The 20415-nt window shown below is 55.0% G+C and overlaps 1 protein-coding gene across 1 annotated transcript; it reads left to right on the top strand.

Moving 5' to 3' along the window:
• The first annotated feature begins 264 nt into the window (after nt 1-264).
• BPIFB1 (BPI fold containing family B member 1) lies at nt 265-18041 on the top strand. Its single transcript, XM_069496275.1, has 15 exons — nt 265-379; nt 2729-2861; nt 3484-3591; nt 4262-4411; nt 5185-5266; nt 8505-8568; nt 10246-10331; nt 11342-11521; nt 12467-12520; nt 12998-13156; nt 14141-14208; nt 15009-15054; nt 16023-16086; nt 17037-17113; nt 18009-18041. Exons 1-15 carry the CDS (start codon nt 265-267, stop codon nt 18039-18041), a joined length of 1419 nt encoding a protein of 472 aa, XP_069352376.1.
• The last annotated feature ends 2374 nt before the right edge of the window (nt 18042-20415 follow it).

Here is a 20415-nt window from a genome sequence, read left to right as displayed (position 1 = left end):
TTAATCCCCTCAACTCTGTCAAGTAGGGGTTATGATGCCCATTTGCCAGATAAGAAAACTGAGGCACAGAGAGGTTAAGTTGATTGTCTAAGGCCACATAACTGGCTCCTGGCAGTTAGCCACCGCACTAGATGGCCCTTCCTGGACGCCATACCCCAGGTCACCGGGCCTCATGGGCCTGCCCTTGGCCTCTCTGCCCAGCTAGCAGGGCCCTCTGTGCTCTCCCCAGCTCCTGCCGCCTGCTGTTCGCCAACACCCGGGAAGATGGCCAGCCCGTGGACCTTCACCTTCCTCTGTGGTTTAATGGCAGCCACCTTGGTCCGAGCCACCCTCAACCCCCCTGCGGTTCTCGACATTGGCACAGAAATCATCAGAGACAGTAAGTCTTGGGCCCTCGGGCCTCACCACCGCGAGGCAAGGGGGCAGGTGGAGCGGCCCCCACAAAGGACGGAGGGAGTTCCTCGTCAGAGGACTGTGCAGGGCACGGATAGGATCCCGGGACTCAGTGAGACGTGAGCGACGAGTTACAAAGGTTTGGAGTATCTGTGAGCTAAGGAGTTCGGATGTGAGGGCGACCTGGCTGTGACATGTGTCATCCCATTGATTGCCAGGGTTGATTCGGCTGATCTGGCTGGCTAGGTGGGTGTCCCCTTCCTCCCTCGCCGCGCCACGTGCGTCCCTCCCGAAGCCCCAAGTCTGTCTCAGAGGACGACCTTCCCCAGTAGAGGAGGACCATGCTTCGGTCAAGGGTGCACGAGTAGCTGCACTCCCCTGCCGTGTCCTCCAAACAAGCTCTCGAGAGTCCACGATTCCAAAAACCCACTGCTCTGAGGTTCCGTGGCCAGCAGAAGAGGTGCGTGGCCACTGCGTGCAGTGACGCACCTGCCTCTCCACTGTCCTTGACTGAAATCCTCTCATCGGAGCACCTCCTTGGAGTGAGACCCAGCTCTCCTAGTCCCCGGCAGAGACCCCTGACTGCAGGCTGGCAGCCTGAGTCCCGCGCACAGCATGTCACTCTCCAGTGCTGTGACCCTGGGCCGGTCCCTGAGCCTGGCTTCCTCCTCTGGAAACGACTAAGAGGGCCTTCCTCACTGGGTTGTTGGGGACACGCAACAGGACAGGAATTGACAAGTACTTATGAATTCTATGACTGGCTTTTCAACCTCGGCACTTCTGACTGCGGGCCAAATGATTCTTTATCGTGGGGTTTGTTTGGGCACTGTAGGATGTTTAATAGCATCTTCAAGCCAGTTGAGACAACGAAAAATGTCTCCAGACATTGCCAAATGTCTCCTAGGGGACAAAATCACCCTGGCTGAGAACCACAGCTCTAAAGTGTCACCACCTGAGAGCGAACTGATCTGTCTGCTCTGGAGGGTCACCAGAGCCCTTAGAGGGCCAGACCTCTGTGTTGAGTAACTGCATTAGTTAGGAACAATCAGGAGGCAGAAATCACACGGTAATTTCAACAGGCAAGTTCAATATAAAGAATTGTTATCAGGGGATTGGAGACACCTGGAATTGGCTCAGGGGGTAAAAAGAGAGAACGCCAAAGCCTGCTCTAGGGGTGGAGGGGACAGCCAAGGAGAGAACAAACTCAGGGGCAGAGAATCCTCCCCGGACCTCACTGGAGAGGATGCGTTTGAAGCCCACTGTATGGTGGAGAAGTTCACCGGGCTGCCCCGGGCCAGGCCAGTCCACAGCCGGCAGGCCGAGGCTGGCGGGAGAGAACTCCTACAGGGAGCTGATGACATTCTCTGGGAAGCTGCCCCTGGAGGAAGGGGCTGCTGTTAACTCACTGGGAAGCCATCTCTGGGCAACTGCCTGGACGCTAGCCAGGGCGCCCGCAGAACTTGCTGCCCTCGGGGGTGCTGCCAACCCACGGCCCAAGGCCACTAGGCTGTGACGCCACAGGAGCCTGGCAGGAGGAGTGCACCAGAGCCATGAGGGAAGCCCTCTCCTCCTCCATGTCCCTCCAGAGCCTCCACTGACAGGGTTTAACGTGGTGCCAACCGTCAGAGAAGAAATATACACAGGGCCCAGCTCCATCATCATGGAGCAGGCAAAATAGGTGGAGTGGCTGAGAGCAGCGACATAGGAGCTCTGAGACACAGTGGGGGACACAATCTGAGTCATCCTGGCCGAGGGCTGGGAGCTGGGGTGTTTACACCCTGACTCTCATCAGTCACTGGCCTTGGGCTGCCCCTGGGCGTCAGCCCCCCAGCACCTCTGACCTGCTCTGCACACGAGCCACGTGGGCTCTGGCCGCTGGTAAACAGCTCAGCAGGGACCAGAACCCCGGGCTCCCGACTCACAGCTCTCTGTCCCCAGTGCTTCCGCTCAGCTCCTGTCGGGTGTGGATGCCAGAGAGTTGATAGCAAGTGTGAGCAGGCAGGGCCTCCTGGGTTCCCTGCCCCTCGGCTCGGGAAGCATTTGCCACCGGCTCGGGGGAGAGATGCAGGTCCCCGTGCTGGGTGTTGTGGCCAACACTCCCAGCAGAGGCCGGCGATGCTCAGGCCCCAGCCTCTCCTTTCATGTGAAAATGACCCATCTGGGCCACTATCCTGAAGGACAGCGGTCCTGGCGTCCACCACAGCGGGGATGGTGGTACCCTTGCCTACGTCAGGGCCCGAGGAGCCCAAGTAATCCCCGCCCCAGCCTCAGGTCCCCGCCGAGCCGTCCTTCTCGCCCCTCCTCTTGGACCCTAATCCCCGGGATCTGCCTGCAGAGCTGACACAGGAGCTGGAGGACAAAAATGCCATCGCCATCCTCCAGCAGCTGCCACTGTACAGCGCCATACTGGAGGAGACAAGCGGCGTGCTGGAAATCCTCATCCAAGCTGTCCTGAAAAATATCATGTGGTAAGCGCAGCGGGACAACGCTGGGAGCTAGCTCCTCCCCACACCTCTGCCCAGGACACACTTTGCATGCTCAGTCCGTCAGCAGACATCCATTTGTGTCACACCGTGAGGCTCCCGGAGTAGTTAACAATAGCCATGAGACAGTGACACAGGAACCCTAACATGACAACCCAGAGGAAAGTCACCTGGGGCAGGAGAATGGAGGGATGAGGCAACGCTCCTCCGTGGAGGCGACAGTGGAGCCAGCGATTCAGTGCCCAGCAGGAGACAGGAAGGCGCTCTGGGCAGAAGGACCAGCCTGGGCACAGGCACAGAGGGCTGAGCGTGGGTCAGAATGGCCGCAGCTCACACCTCAAGGCAAGGAGTGCGAGGCCAGCAGGGCCAGGTCACAGAGGGTCTTATGAGCCATGGCCTAAAAGAGAAGGAACCATCATAGCATTGCACGCAGAGTGGAGGGGAAGGGTGGCGGCCAGATGCTGGGGAGAATGCAGTGGCCAGAGACTGGGGTCCCGCTGCTGGCCGGGGCCCCAGGGGAGATCGGAAAGATAAGATGGGAGCGGGGCTGGGGACAAGGCTCATTGAGCATGAGGCATGATTCTTATCTCTCCTGTATCCCATCCAGGCTTAAGGTCACCTCAGCTAGCATCCTCCAGCTGCAGGTGCAAGCCTCGGCCAGCACCCAGCAGCTAGTCGTCAAGATCCCCATCGACCTGGTGGCTGGATTCAAAACGTGAGTGTCCCCTCTGTCGGGCGCAGTGGGCCTGATAGGTTCATCCCCTCATTCCTCCTTCTGCCCATGCAGGTGTCTGGGAAAGAGCATTCCAAGCAGAGAGAAGAGCAAGTGCAAAGGCCCTGAGGCAGCTGTGTACTTGCCTTGCTCACAGAATGGCAAAAAGAAGGGTGGGGGAGAAGGTGTGGGGGGCGCTGGGGTCAGCAGGCAGCCAAGACCAGGTCACCAAGGGTCTTGTGGCCAAAGGTGAGGACTTGGTTTTTACTGAGTGAGATGGGAGGACAGCAGAGTCCAGCATGACTCTCAGGCTTTTGCCGGCACAACTGGTAGAACGACGCGGGCAGGAACTGAGGCAGGGAAGGCCAGGAGAGGAGCAGGCGTGGGGACAACCCGGTGCAGAGCTGCACCTCCGACATTGGAGAAGCCCAGACGACATCTGAGTAGGGAGTTGGGTGAAAGTTTGGAAGCTGTCCGCGCACGAATGGGATTTAAACCAGGAGAAGAATCTCAAAACGGAGCCCGGGACGTGCTGGGGTGAAGAAGTTGGGGAGACAAGGAGCCCGCAAAGGAGATTGAGAAGGGGGCGAGAGCCAGAAAACAGAGATGGGTGCGGGTTTGCTGCAGCCCCGGGTGTGGGTGGCACTCACACGCCAGCTGCCTCCGCCCCCAGGCCCCTGGTCAGTACCATCGTGCAGCTGCACCTGGAGACTGAGGCCCAGGCCACCATCGGACTGCAGACCGACGCCAGCGGCTCCACCCAGCTCGTCCTCAGCGACTGCAGCACCAGCTCAGAGAGCCTGAGCATCACCCTGCTGCGGAAGTAAGGGCAGCCGCCACCAGCTGGGCGCCCGCAGGGCCTGGGAGGGAAGCTGGGTGGTGGCCGGTCCCCACGCGCTGAGGCCTAGAGAAGGAAAGAGACACATCCTTCCTGATTCTTGATCTGAGGTTCCTTCCAGGGACTCTGCGATGCCAAAGAAAGGTCAGGACATCTAGGGCAGAAGCAGTAATGGTGGGATTTCAGGCGTGATACCACGAGGTGGGACGAACATTTGAAAGTGGAGAGAAGCCCCCTTCCTATGGCCCCTCCAACCACTCGAGGCTGGCATGGGAAGTGCCAGGGGTAACAACAAAGGTGTTGGAATCAGGCAAAAGCATCTTCATTCATTACCTGGTGATGTTGGGCAAGTCACCTCCGTGTCTCACCTTCCTCACCTGTAAAATACAGGTGAGGATGCTTCCAGGTGGCAGTGAGGGGACTGGGATCAGGCTACAGCCATCAAGCGCTCAAAATAATGCATGGCACCTGGCAGGTGCCGTCTTGCCCTTCTCAGCAGGAGGGGAGGGAGAAACGCCAGCTCCCATCACCCCAATGTCCAACACAGATTTCTAAAGAGGACACTCAGCCCCTGCTCCCTGAGAACCGTCAGCCACTGGCTACACCTGGCTCAAGGCCTACTCCCAGCCCTCTCCCTAACAGGTCGTATGACCTTGGGCAAGTTCCTTCCTCCCCTGGACTCAGTCTCCCACTCTGTGAAATGGGGAGGGGCAATTGTCCGACCCTTCCTAATCTCTCTCCACTCTCCTCCCTGGAAGGATCTCCTTCCTGATCAGCCCCTTAGCGAACACTGTCATGAAGCTCCTGGTGCCAGCCCTGCCCACACTGGTGGAAAGCGAGGTGAGTGGAATCGGGGCCTCTATGGCCTGTGACGATTGCTCCCCCTGTGGGGCTGGTGCTAAGGGACTGTGTCTCCTTGGGTGAGATACTTCTGGGGCTGGATAATTCTTTCAGCAAAGCAAAGATCAATGGATTGGGCCATTAGGCAGATCATTGAGGTCAAGGTCATGGAACTGCCAAAAGTCAGCCAGGAGGCCTTGAACAGTGATGTGCCGATAAATTTTTAACAATCGTCTCCGCTGGGGTTGAGGGGAAGGAGCCCTGATTTTTAGCTTTTGCCGATTTCCCTGGTGTAAACACTCCCTATGGGGCCAATTGTAGGCTACCAAGGTGATGTCACCGAACAGAGTTAGGAAGAGATGCACAGTAGCACACTATTGTGTAGTATTTCCACCAGGCAGGTACAATAGACATGACCGCAGGAGCAATAGATAATAGTAAGATATAGCAACATATCTAGGAAGTAATGAGTGTTAGGTTTTTATTAAATCCATTTTTAATATAATTTACTTAATTTTAAATTTATATAATTTAACTTTTTAATAATGTCTGGGTTTAAGACCCATATCAGAAATTCCTGGAAATTTAACAATCGGTTCTCAAAAACTAGTACAAGCTGACTCTCGCCTGCCACTGTCTCGTGCTACGCTGCGTCTGGTCTTCAGGAATGTGCCACCCCCCCAGGTCCTGTTGGATTTTTTTTTTTCTGAATCAGTAAAGTATTTTGCCTCCATATTGTGACATATACATCAACCGTTTAATACAGGATTATGTCTTTGGTTTTTTATTAAGTCAGAGTTAACATCTTCAAATTCTGCTTCTGCACCAGTAAAACTTAAGAGTATTATATGTAGTCAAAGGAAGATACATTATTTTAATAGACTAAATACCGACATATTAAAGAGACCAGGGAAAACTAAGTGAATAAGCGAAAACTGCAAAAAGCTCAAATGAGATTTTAAAAGGTTAATTTCAGAAGCAATATTGATCCAGCCCAATTCAAACTACCTTTCTCCAGTAACTTGCTGGGAGAAAATGAGGACGGAGAGAGGAAAAAGAAGAATGAATATGAATGAATATAAATATGTGATATCAAAGTCAAGACAATCACTTCTTCTTGTGAGAATTTTAAGACCCCTACCTGTTAGCAAAGGTACATATCCAGGGAGATTTTTTTTTTTTTTTTTTTGAGACAGAGTTGCCCGGGCTAGAGTGAGTGCCGTGGCGTCAGCCTAGCTCACAGCAACCTCAAACTCCTGAGCTCAAGGGATCCTCCTGTCTCAGCCTCCCGAGTAGCTGGGACTACAGGCATGCACCACCATGCCCGGCTAATTTTTTTTTTTCTCTATATATTTTTAGCTGTCCATATAATTTCTTTCTATTTTTAGTAGAGACGGGGTCTCGCTCTTGCTCAGGCTGGTCTCGAACTCCTGAGCTCAAATGATCCGCCCACCTCGGCCTCCCAGAGTGCTAGGATTACAGGCGTGAGCCACCGCGCCCGGCCAGATTTTTTTTTTAAGGGAATCTAAAAGTGAATAATTTTGTAAAATTGGGATTTTCTTACGTGAGATTTTTTTTTCTTTGAACACTTTTATTTTTCAATTTAAAGGTGGGAATTTCTTAAAGTAGGACTCAGCTGCAATTTTTTTCCCAGCCTCCAGCAAAATCATATTTTATCCATACTCAAATAGTTAAAATATATTTTCCACTAGAAATGATGGCAAGAACTTAGAATTGTACAATGCTCTCCGCACAGTACCTGCCCCTAAGGGTGAAAGGCCAGGGATAGAGGACATGGGAAAACCGGCTCCCCGTTTATCATCATAGTTTCCTACCGTGATTCTCTGGATTTGATTCGATGGTCATATGAATACTGTATTTGGCATGAAGGTAAAAGGCACAGCACATTTAAGAGGGGAGCGTCTGGCAGGAGCTCGTTTAGAAAATGCTGGAACCCTTTTAAGTGCAAATTCATGGCTGTCAACCCAGACCGCACATCGGAAGCTTAGAAGGCTTTGAACAGGATTGAAGTCAGGGCCCTCCCCTGGATTCAGATGTCATTGATCTGGGTGGGGCCCTAGTGTCCCAGAAGACTCCAGTGCCTAGCCAGGGTGAGACCCACTGATAGGGATGAAGGATGGAGAATTGGGGGAGAAAGTGCAGAGGTTGCCGGGGACACCTTTCCCAGGACGGACGAATGGTCCCCCGGCAGTGCATGCTGGGAGTCTCTGAGCTGATTCTTCCAGCCTCTCTGGGTTCGGGGTTGGCAAAGCAGCTGGGAGCAGGGAATGGCTATTCACAGAAATAGTTAACACTGCCCAAATGCACTGTCATTAATACACTGTCAATGTGTTAAGGAGTGGCCAACTAGAAGGTTCTTCCACTAGGGCAATTTTACCTAAGACAAAAATGTCCTCCACAATCTTGGAGCTGCCCTCAAAAATGGGCTGCCTCCGAGCAGAGAACAAGGCCTCTGGGTCCCACAGGCAAATGGGTCAAATGTTTGATCTCCTCCCTCAGCAGAATGGCTGGGGCCAGGGTTAGGTCTCAACCTTGGCACTACTGACAATTTGGGCTGATAACCCTTTGTCGTGGGGGCTGTCCTGTGCATTGTAGGGTGTTTAGTAGCGTCCCTGGCCTCTATCCACTAGATGCAAGGAACATCCTCATTCTCCCTAGTTGTGGCAACTAAAAATGTATCCAGAAATTTCCAAATGTCTCTGGAGGGACAAGATCACCCCATGTTGAGGACTGCTGGCAATTTTAGAAAGAGAATTGCTTAGTGGACAAAAGGATGTGTTGGGGCTAGAAAAATCACAAAGGGCATAAAGAGATCGTTGAAGAGTCTGGTCTAGTAGGGTCTGTCTTGCCAGCCTCTGTTCCAGAGTCTGACGTGGGGAAGGAACGCAGTAGTGACTTGTTGGATGAATACGTGAATTCTCCGTGTCACTCTTATGGAAAACACCAGCTCTTGTGAGCTGGCACACCGGGCACAGCCTGGGCACTGGGCAAGGAACAAACCATTGCAAAAGGTCCCAGGTGGCCCTGGGGGCTGGGTGGACTCTGAGCAGCAGAGATGGCTGGGAGAGTGGACACACAAATGATGCTCAACCCCGTGGGTGAACTTGGCTGACCATGGCCATGGCAGCAGGACTCAGGCTGGGTGGGGCAGGCAGGGGTCGCTGTGGGGCTGCGTTCTGGCCTCACTAATGGAGCCCCTGTGTTTGTGCTGTTGCAGCTGTGTCCCGTGATCGAGCAGGCCTTCAATGACATGTATGCAGATCTCCTGGAGGTTATCAGGGGTAGGTGCACTGCTCTCTCTTCCACCTTCTCCTTTACCACGGAGCTAGCCTCCCGGCCCCGCCTCCACCCGGGGGGCCTCCCCAGTCAGGCCTGAGCAGCAGGTGGGAGGAGCACCAGGTGATGCCTGCCCAAGATAAGCCTTAATGAGCTCCTACTCTATGTAAGTTTCTATGTGAGGCCGGCAGATGCCCCAGGTAAACTCAAGTTCAAATCCCAGCTCCACCACTGACTTGCTCCATGACTTTGAGAAAGCCACGCCACCTCCTTACTCGTGGTTTCCTCAGCTGAAAAATGGAGCTTATACATTCCTACCTGATAGGATTGTTAGTGAGGATTAAAAGTTTACAGACAAGTTTCAGGCACATAACGAGTGTTCTGCCTGGCACAGAGAAGAGCTTTTGGATGCATGCTAAATGGACGGGCGGGGGAGGGAGGGATGATACAGCAACCACTGTGTGCTATTAGACGAGAGGAAACAAGGGAAGAGATGAAGTGTGTGCTCAGCAAGGAGGTCATTTCTCCCTCCCTGGGAGCAGCAGAGATGGGAGGACATGGGCTCCTGCCCCCACATCCCAGTGGAACCCCTCAGTGGAAACTGGCAAGGAAGATGAAAAGGCGACCATCCACTGATTTGGGATCTGAAGAGGCTCATTCAAAGCGCAACCAGAGAGGAGTGGGAAGAGGAGAATGAAATGAAAGCGCATTGAGCACCCAGAGAGCACCTGCCATGGGCTGGGTGTTCTACACCCACTGTCTCACTGGCTCCCCAAACAGCTCCATGCAGCAGCAATCATCACCCCACTTTACATGTGGGGAAACTGAGGCTCAGAGCAATTAAGTCACCTGTCCAAGCTCACAGGGGCAGTTGGCAATACGGGGAAGGCTTGAATCCAATTCTTCCAGTTCCAAGTGGGTCTAATTCAGATTTGGTGGTTACTAGGTGCCAGTTCTGTCTGTGAGGCAGGAATTACTATGATATTCCCATTTTAAGATGAGGAAACAGATTCAGGGGCAAAAAGAGACTAGCTACGGTCTCTGGGGCTCAAACCCAAGTCCAGTTGGCTCCTCTGCTCCCCAGGGGCAGGGCAGGAGGTCTCCTTGGAGGAGGAGGCAGCCCCTGTGCCCCTCTGCGCCCTCCCGGTCCAGGGTCCTACGGCCCGGGTAGATGAGACCCCACCGCCACCTGGCGGCCAAGTGGGGAATCCCGAGGCGAACAGGAGGTCCGTCCAGCCCAGGAACCCGGCAGGCGGAATGCCCAATGCAGTCTGGTGAGGGAGGAGGAGCGTTATAAACAATAGTTCGGTTTTGTTCCAAGCCAGGACTGTGGCCTAAGACCGACTGGGTTGAAATGCTCTCGCGGTATGACCTTGAGCGAGTCATTTCCCTTTTCTGAGCCTTGGTTTCTGCATCTGCGAAAGGGGGGTAATATAGGATCTACTTCCCCTGGTTATTCTGAAGGTCAATGAGCCAACACATGCAAAGGTTCAGCATAGCGCCTGGCACTTGGTATACGCTCAGTGTCAGTCATTGTCATTTTCACTATTATCATCAACATCATCACCATCTGCCCCTCCTGCCTACTTCCCCATGTGACGATCCAGCGGAAAGCAGCCCCCAAACCACCCCGCCCAATACTGCCCCCACCCTCACAGAACTTTCTTCTTGTCCCCGAGCAGTGCCCGTTTCCCTTGGCTCTGACAGCCTAGAGTTTGACATTCTCTCTCCTGCCATCGAGGACGATTTCGTCCAGTTCAACCTGGAGGTGAGTGTCCCAGGACCTCGAGAATAAAGTGGGGACGTCGCTCCCCTTCTCTGACCGCAGGGTCAGGCACCACAGGCCTATATAAGGGGAGGAAACCCCAGTCACGCTTAGGACCCATGGGCTGATTTAGAAAAATCACAACAGGAGGAACACATGCAAGCCATTCTGGGGGGGGGGACCCCATAGGTAGAGTCTAAGGGCCACATGCACGTCGTCCACCCAGGGGCTCTGCCCTCAACCCTCATTTCCCCTGTCATCGCCCCGAATGTGTGCACGGGGGCCATTGGCCTTTTTCTCAGGCAAGTCCCCGCCAATCCCCAAACCTCTGGCGTCCTTGAAACAAGAGCCCAGGATTGAGACATCACTGAGAATCACACAGACCTAAGTTTCTCTCCCAGACCCACGACTCCTGGGCTGTGTGACTTTGGGCAAGTTTCTTCATCTCTCTGAACCTCCGTTTCCTTGTCTGCAAAATGGAAATCCTAATGGTCCCTGGGGAGAGGATGAAATGAGACCACTCAGTGTCGGGCAGACAGGAAGTGCCCAGTAACTGTCAGCTCTCTGTAAAACGGGGAGCTGCAAACTCTTGCTGGGGCTTTGTGCCCTGAGGGGCCTGACCCAGCCGGCAGTGAGAATCCCAGGCTAGTTTTTACGGATCCCTTGGAAAATGGCAGCATCAAGTTGTTCCAGCCATTTTGTTACAGCTTTCAATTTTCCCTTCATCCAGAGAGTTTGAGGTATCTGAGAAGTTGAAATATAAGTGAAAAATAAGCTATCTAGGTTAAAAAATAAAAATCAGAAGTTATCTGAGGGGTGCAGGTGGAGTAGACGTCGCCCATCCCCTGAGACAACACACAGCCTCCAGCAAGGCACTGAATTCCAGGCTAAGCTTCCTGGCAGCAAGTGCACAAAGGCAAACAAGCTGAACAGTGTCCTTTCCTTCTGGGTTGTTCTTGGGTGAGCTGTAGAGTTAGCATGCTCAGTTCACTCCCTGCTCTGCATCTCCTCAGGCCAGCCTGTTGGACTCAAACGGAACAGCAATCGAATGGTTCAACAACTCTGAGGCTTCCCTGACGATCCCCAGCCCAGAGAGCACCTCGTTCAGCCTCGTCGTGCGGCAGGACGTTGTGAAGGCTGTGGTGGTGGCCTTGCTCCCTACAGAAAAACTCGTGGTCCTGTTGGACTATGAGGTAAGCCTCGGCAGGGGACAGAGGATGGGACCACCTATGCTGCGTCATGGGAATTTCCTGAAGCAAAGGGAGCACAAGGACCCCTAGGCCCCTAAGCAGGGATCCCCTGTCAGGGTCAACTTAAATCCCTCCAGTAATGGAGAGCTCACTCCCTCCCCTAATATACCCCACCTCTGCCATAGACCTGAAGCTGAAACCTCCCTGTAACATCCAGTCCCGGTCCTACATCTGCCGTCTGAAGGACAGATGCACCTGTCTCCTCTACCAGATACCAGCCCTGTGGAGTCAAAGGGCGCCTTAGACACTGAGTAGTCCAGGGATGGCGGATGTGCTGCTGCCTGCATTGTGGGGCCCATGGCAGACATTACTAATCGATCAGGGCCCTCCTTCCTCCTGAGTCTAGATGCCAACACAACCTTGAAATCCTTATCAACACAGCACAGTGGACAACTGCCACAAGTCAACTATATTGTGCCACCTCCTCCGGGGTGACTGGTGGGGAAACTGAGGTCCAGAGGGAGAAAGGGTTGACCCAAAGTTACGGGAGGATGGCAGGACTTCAGGTCAGCTGACAGACAACAGATAACCAAGCTCTTGGGGGACTGAGATGGCAAGAAAAATGGGGTATGGTCACCAGCCATCACACTCACGATTGTGATAAGAATTGGAATCACTTCTCTCTGTCCTCTGGGAGCAGGGAGCTGCCCAGAGACCACAGCCACCAGCAGCCCACAGTAAAAGTTCAGGCCGGTGGGGACCCCATGCCCCATAGCAGCTGACCTAGGGGCTGTTTTCTCACCAATGACAAACACGTGGCCTGGACCGCGGGGCCCACCCAGCTTTTCTGGGGTCCTGGGAAACCTTCGTCCCAGCAGCAGGGTACAGAAGGTGTTCCTCCCCTGTCCCCTCCAGCTGACTAACCCTCTGGCTTCCTGTCACCCTCAGCTTCCTGAACTGGCCAGTCCACTGAAGGCAGTCATCGAGGTGATCAGTGAAGAGGTTGGTCCCTCTGCCATCTGCGGCTTGGCGGGTGTTTGCTCGGTCTGTACCCAGGCCCCTGGGGGTAGAATCTGCGCGGGACCCTCTTTCCTTCCAGCACTGGGGGACTCAAACCCGGTCCCTGTCCTCACAGAGATTTCATTCTCACAGGCCAGTTTGACCTGAATCAAATAATCACAGGGCAGATATTGCCGTTGCAGGCACAGTAAGAGAGGACAGGTTCTCAGGGTTACGAGAACATTCTGGGCACCCGATCTAGTCTGGGAGCTCAGGGAGACTTCCCTGCAGGGAGGGGATTCCAGACAGACAGAAGAGCAGACCAAGGCTGCCGGGCAGGGAGAACAGCAGTGCATTCCAGGACCTGTGAGAAGGACGGTGTGGCTGGAGCCCAGAGAGGACAGGAAGGCCAGGCCACAGGGGTCCATGGGCCACGGTGAGGCACGTGGGAGGCCACTTGTGGCTCTGATGTCTTTCCAGGCTGCAGAGCAGCTGGAGGCCACCCAGACTGTGAAGATCGTAACTCAGAATACCCCCGAGCTCCTCCTGAGCCAAGGCAGTGCCACGGTGGCCCAACAGATTGTGCTGGACTTGTACCCCACCAATGAAACCCGCCGCGCCTTCTTCACCTTGGGCATCGTGAGTTCAGTTGTCTATGACATTGGCAGCAGCTTGGGGGACTCTCCTGTTCACTGTTCTTGTTCATCTTCTTGCTTTGTTAAACATCTCCACCATTCTTGTCACCTAGCAGGGTTGGGGGAGAGGAAGCTCTGGACCAAGAGTCAGGAGCTTTGGGCGCCCAGTGCTGACTCTGTGACTTTATTAGTCAGGGATCTCTGGGAAGAAACTCAACTCACATGTGCAAGAGGAATTATATTAGTTCACATAGCTAAAAAGTCCAGATGGCATTGGCTTCAGGAATAGCTGGATCTAGGTGCTTAAACAATGTCATCCTCCTTCTTCTCTCTCCTGTCTAGTAGCCTTGTTTTCCTTTGTGCTGCCTTCATCCTCAGGCAAGCTCTTCCCTCGTGGACGTGCCCGAGCCGCGTCAGGCTTATACCCTATCAGCTTGGCAATCCCAGCAGGAAGTACCTCTCTTTCCCAATAGTCCCAGCAAAAGTCTCAGGGCTGACTCTCACTGAACGAGCCTGGGTGAAGTGCCCATTCCTGAGCCCATCAGTATGGCCAGAAAAATAGAATATGTAAATGTCCTGAGCCGGGACAAGTACACACGAGAGTGGGGCTGGGAGGGTCCGTCTAAACCACAAAGACTGAGAGGCGGAGGGACAATTGTTCTACAACGGGTCAATAATAGGACCCACCTCATACGGTTTTGAGGGTGCCGTACAGATTGGCTACTGTCACCATCATCATCGTCATCATCATTGCCCTCAACAAGCCTATATTGTAATCTGTTAAACGGGGAGTGGGTACAAGTACTATCCCATTTCATAGATGAGGAAAGTGAGGCCCAGAGAGGTCAAACACTTTCCCAAGGTCACAGAGCCAGTAGCCGAGATTCAGACCACGTCAGCTTGATCCCAGAGCCTCCTCATGCAACCCCTGGCCCCACACTCGATGCATCCTCTTAAGAGAAATGGACCCGGGCTTCTCTTGTTGCAGGAAGCCAGTTCGGAAGCTCAGTTTTACACCGAAGATGACCGACTTTTTCTCAACTTAAATGACATCAGGTAAACGTGTAAATCACTGGGAAGATTCTGCTGATGAAAATGAGCCCCGCCTGTGACCGAGGGTTTTTTTCAACGCCCAGTGTGTGGGCATCGGGTGAAGGCCGCCCCGGGGCTCCCCTGCTGTCGGGACTGAATGTGGGGGAGAGGGGAGGGAAGCGAGGTGGCCGCAGCAGCGTGGGGACAGGCAAGCCCTGGCCACGAGAATGGCCTACCCGGCACCACCCCCTCGGCAGCGGACAGCCCATCCTGGCCACCTCCAGGACAGCAGCAGTGACCGCCACCCCAGTGCAGGAGTGCAGGCCCCACTGTGGTCTGTGCCCCGCCTGGTCCCCCCTCCCACCGCCTTCCTGCTGCCCGGAGTGAGTTCAGGGGGTACAGACTGGAGCCCCCTGGGACGAGTCAGGCCCAGGGCTGTGTTTTGATCAGCCCACACAGGGTTGGGTTTTTTCCACATAAATTAGTTGTGAACATATAAAAAGCTGACTATTCAGCCGCCCGGGGCCCACATTCCTACGCAGCAACAGGCAGCTGAGCGGGCACTGGGCGCCCCTTGGGAAAGGGGCGTGGGCTCCCAGTCCCCCACAGCCCCCACTCCTGCGGCTGATGTTTCTGTTCTGTGACTGCTGTGTGTTTCTGTGTCCCCACCCCACCCGCCACCGGGGTGCAAGCCCCAGGAGGCAAGGCCGTGGTTTGGTTCACGGCTGCGGCGCCAGAGCCTGCACTGTGCCCTGCACGTGACAGGTGCTCGGCAAACAGCTGCCGCGCGAATGAATGGGTCTCACGGGCGTCTTCTGTTGCAGTTCCGATCAGATCTATCTGATGAATTGGGCTATCAAGAGGTTCGAAGTAAGTATTACCAGATTGTCCCTGAGGGCACAGGGATGGCCTGGAATGGCCCGTTCTGAAAAGGCATTGCCCAGGATTTGCTTCCAACAATGTCCCCCTGGCAGCCCCACCGTGGGCTGGTCGGCCTCCACGTCACCCACTGAAGTCCCACCTGCCAGCTGGGGCGTTGACCGACACAGCTGAGAAAACACACACACACACACACACACACACACGTACCCACACTCACAGACAGGCATTCACGTTCTTTCCGTGAAATTTCGATCCTAAATTAGAGAACACACGCCCTTGGTTCTCATCTCATTTTGCTCACGTAGATGCACCTGGTGGCCCTGGGCAGCCCCTTCCGTCTGGTCCTAAGTTTCCTCGCCTGAGTGAGACCAAACCAGACGTCCCAAACTGCCAGAATCCTGTCCTCTGCCACGTTTCCTTCGGTCTTTATATTTTGTTGTCTTTTTAAAATGTTTTTGACTAACATTTTTAAAACAGGGAGATTTCCAAATGAAAATCAGGACTTCTGGCTTCCCTCCAGAAGTTAAAAGCTCAGGCAGGCTGGGCACAGTGGCTCACACCTGGAATCCCAACACTGTGGAAGGCCAAGGCAGGAGGATTACTTGAGCCCAGGAGTGCAAGAGCAGCCTGGGCAACATAGCAAGATCCCATCTCTACGAAAAAAAAAAAAGCTTAGGCGAGGCAGGGCAAAAATTCCCACAGGTCCAATTTGGCTAGAACAGAGCAGTGGAGGCCCTGAGGATGGGGCACCCTCCCATGCACCCCGATGCCCTCACCTACTGGGCTCCAGGGGCAGCTGAGTTCATGTCCCACCCCAGCCTGTCTGGTCCCCAGGGACCTGGGATTCTAGCATCTCCCCCGGCTGCCTCACCTTGGGGGTGAGCTGTGTCCATGCAGAATGACGGAGAAGCCTTCAGATTCTCAGCCAAGGTGACAGTGCCCCTTCTCTCTCGCAGCCTGAAATTCTGAGCAACGTCACCACTGAGATCCTCGCCTCTGTCTTGCTGCCAAGCCAGAATGGTGCGTCCCTTTGTCATCTGTCCCCCTCTGTCCCCCTCGTCCCCAGGGCCTTGCTTTAGTTCTCCTGCTTGCATCTCCATTTGGGCCCTCTTTCATTCATTTCCCACCCACCCTTCAAGGCCTAGTTCAAACTCCACCTCCTCCTAGAAGCCTTCAGGGTCACCCAGCTGGAAATGTCCTCACCCACCGCCGACCTCACAGCCCAACTCCTGTACTAGTGCCCGAGCCTGGGCTCGCAGAGATGAGCAGGCGTCGCCCCAGCCTCCCGCGGCTGACAGCAGGGAGGAGACGCAGCTGTGAACAGACAACCAGAGCACACTCGGTGCCTCAGCAGACCTGGGTTCAAGTCCTGTTCCCCTCTTGCCAGCTGCCTGGCCTTGGTCAAGCTGCCTGATCCTTCTGAACCCCCGTTTCTCCATCTGTAAAATGGGGAAATAACAGCACCTTCCTCGGAGGCACAAATGGGCTGATACTTGTAAAGGGCAGAGGGCTTGCCCGGCACAGTCAGTGCTCAACGATTCTTAGCTGGGGCTGCTGCTGGCGTGTTGCTTGTTACTAGGGGAGGAAGCAGAGAGAGAAGGTGGAATTACTTTAATTAAGCCCAAGGTCACGGGGTGGGGACTGTTGATAACCTACATCAGCCTCACCTTTTTAATTCTTTATGTTATTAGAGTGGGGAATCCCAAAGCATAGACATCTGTGCTGTGGATGATGGGAGCCCCTGATGGTTATTGAGCAGGAGTGTGAGAGGATGTGAGGGCGGCGCTTTGTGAGCAGCCAGAAGCCGGTGCCGGGGGCAAAGGGTGGGGAGATGAGGCTGGCGCCAGAGAACAGGCACGCAGAGGCAGAGAGGACAGTCCAAAGTGGGCGTGCCAGGAGCTGTGGGCCTGCCCGTGGCTGCCCAGACCCACCCCAGGCCCACCAGTCCGTGACCATGTTTGTTCTTTCAGACAAGCTAAGTTCCGGGATCCAAGTGCTGTTGGTGAAGGCCTTGGGATTCGAGGCAGCTTCGTGCTCCCTGACCGATGTGAGTAGGATGTGCGCCGCCCTGGGGGGTCATGGCCACCGAGAGAGCCCTGGCCGGGAGGCGGGGCCTCGCTCCTGTCCTGGCCCTGCTGGTCACTTGTTGGGACTGCAGGCAAGTCCCGTCACCTCTCAGGACCCCACCTCCTCATCTGCAAGTGAGAAGGTTGGGGTGCCCTAAGGGTGGGACCCTCCTAGCCGGGCTCAATACACTTTCTCCACCTCCCTTGTCATTCATCCATTCATTTGTTCCTTCAGTAAATAGTTTTTGAGGGCCTTCTGTGTGCCAGGTGTGCCCCTAAGTGCTTGAGGCTACGGAAATGGACAGACAGAGAACATCCCCGTCTTTGCAGAGCCTGTGTTCTAGCAGGAAAGGCAAATACATAAACCCGTAAATATATAACATCCGGTCGAAGATAAAGGCTGAGAAGAAAAATAAAGCAGCCCAGGAGGAAGACAGTGATGCCAGGGAAGGGGGTGACGTTTTAGATGGAGCGGTCAGGGAAGGACTCTCTGAGGAGGTGACACTTGAGCCGACACCTGAGGAGATGAGGGAGCGAGCCCTGTGGGTAGCTGGGAGGAGTGTGCTGTCAGAAGGGGCAGCAAGTGCAAAGGCCCTGGGGCAGGGTTGTTGAATGCTCCAGGAAAGGTGAGGAAGGAGGCCCAGGATCTGAGGCAGAGGCAGGGCATGTGGAGCATAGGCCTGAGACACCCAGACCCCGGCGTGGCTTTACTGTTCACACAGACCCGCCACCTCTGTCCCTTCCAAGAATTGTGTATGTGTGAGTTCAGGGCCATGGCCCCCAGTACCAGTGGTCTCCTTGTAGAGGGCAAAACCAGCATAAACCACAACAAGGCAGGAGGTAAAAACCTGTTTGTCTTTTCTCCTCCAATCCCAGGATTCCCTCGTGATCACCCCAGCCTCCTCGTAGCAGCCTGGCTCTCCTCTCTCCCAGTGAAGACGTGGCCCGTGGCCATCCAGGCCAGGTGGGGTCCCAGCTGGGAGTGTGGGCGCGAGCTCTGTAGCCCGTCCCTCTCTGCAATCAATAAACACTTGCCTGCAACTCCTGCAGTCTGGAGTGTATTATCTTTGTCCCAGCACAGGGGTCATTTTGCCCCTGGCCGTCTTGGGGACTGGACATCTGAGCCACATTTGGCCAACCTGAGCCAACCTGAGCTATGTCAGGGCTACATGGGACCACATGAGGATGACGGCCACGGTCTTGCTCCCCCAGCTTCAGGAATCAGAAAGCCAGTTCTTGGCTGGGCACGGTGGCTCACGCCTGTAATCCTAGCACTCTGGGAGGCCGAGGTGGGCGGATCGTTTGAGCTCAGGAGTTCAAGACCAGCCTGAGCAAGAGCAAGACCCCAGCTCTACTAAAAATAGAAAGAAATTATATGGACAGCTAAAAATATATATAGAAAAAATTAGCCGGGCATGGTGGCGCATGCCTGTAGTCCCAGCTACTCGGGAGGCTGAGACAGGAGGATTGCTTGAGCCCAGGAGTTTGAGGTTGCTGTGAGCTAGGCTGACGCCATGGCACTCTAGCCTGGGCAACAGAGTGAGACTCTGTCTCAAAAAAAATAAAAAAGAAAGCCAGTTCTTATTCCTGCCTTCCGTGTTGGGTCAGCCTCAAAACCATCTCTGGTGGGGTGGCCTTTTGGGTGGGGGCCGTACGTTTTGTTGATCTTGGCAGTGTGGTGGGCAGAGGGCTCTCTGAATGACGCGGCTCTGGAGCCTTTGCGTTCAGGCCTGGCCCCTCAGTGCTTCTTAGGCCCTGGGATATGGCCTCCCCTCTGTGGGCCTCAGTTTCCTTTTCTGGAAAATGGGGACAGTCATAGTCCCCACTCTGGAGGTCTGTGGTGAGGCACATGCTAGGTGCTCAAACATTGTCACTGCTGTTCCCTGGCCTCTGGAGTTTGGGGCCTTATCACCAAAGGCCCTTCCCACTCAGCGCGTGACTCCCATTGTCTCCCTGGCCTCCCTGATGCCAAGAGGCTCGGGACAGACAATGGCACCCCTGTTCCTCTGACCCCGGGCCCGCCCCAATACCAGAGCCCTTCAGCTACACAAGGGGCCTTGCAGGAAGGAATAGGGTGGGCGTTTCAGGAAAAGACGTTACTCAACTTCAGAGCACAAACGGGCACAAGAACAGCTCACAGCCCAGGGAAGGAGCTTCTCCTGGCCATGATACAAGGCACGGGCCGGGCCGAGACCCTGCACGAGGCGCGACAGCAGCCTCAGCCACTGTGTCCCGAGCAGCCGCCGAGAGCTGAAGCCCCCACGCGGCCCCGGCGCCAGCCACACTTTGCGATCTGAGGACTGGGTAGGAATTTGCTCCCTACACACCACACTCCATGATTTTTCTAAATTATATTAAATCAGGGTCTGAACCCCGACTCCCAAGGGAGGACAGTCAGCCTCCATCTTGTCCTGCCGTAGGTCTCTTCTGCCTCCCTAGGGTCGTACAAGGAGCTGTTGGGGGCTTCCAAGGAGCCTGGAGGATGGGGCAGAACCTCTCGTCTTGGTCCCACCCAGGCCCGATCAGGGCTCTCTGTTCTGGCCCACAGGATCCTGTCGGGGCACGGGGATGGTTCTCCAAAACAGCCGTAACCATGGGTCCTCGGGGTGGACCATCCACGTCCCTGGGGCCTCCTGGGGGGGTGGATAAACAACCCCAGCCTCCTCACCCCTCAGGACAGGGAGAAGCTCAGAGACACCTGCTCTGGCCTGGCTCCAGAGCGCCCCGCAGTGGTGACTGGCTTGAGGGCATACTTGTCACAACCGTCCCCCAGCCCTGCCTCATTTCCCCATCCCCCACCCATGCTCCCTGGGGTCCCCTCCCAAATCAACTCCTGCACCCCAATCCTGCTCTCAGGGTCTGCTTCTGGGAACCCAAGCCAGGATGCCATGTGCTCCACACCGGTACTGTTTCAGGGTCTCGCGGACCTCGGCTCACCCCACCTTTCCCTCGGCTGTGGCTCGGGCTCCACCCTCACCCCTACTTGACAAATGAAGAAACTGAGGCTCTGACAGCGCGACGCCGCTAACTACCGAGCAGCCCCTAATCATTACCCCACACTGCCGCCCTCTGCCCTCTGCTCCTGCACTGCCCGCTGCGCTCCGGTCTCCACCGCCCAAGAGAGAAGGAGAGGGGTTGAACCACAACCACCATCGGTGAACCCCTGAGGCAGGAGCCCCCAGACTGAGAACCCCAGGACTCCACCACCTTCCTGGGCTGGGGGAGGAAAAACTCCACTTCCCGCTAAGTCTTAACAGCCGCAGCAAAGAAAAAACACCAGGTG

This window comes from Eulemur rufifrons, chromosome 20, assembly GCF_041146395.1.
Source record: "Eulemur rufifrons isolate Redbay chromosome 20, OSU_ERuf_1, whole genome shotgun sequence".
NCBI classification, from domain to species: Eukaryota; Metazoa; Chordata; class Mammalia; order Primates; family Lemuridae; genus Eulemur; species Eulemur rufifrons.
Note: the sequence above shows the minus strand (reverse complement) of the source record. Positions and strands in the feature narration are given on the sequence as shown.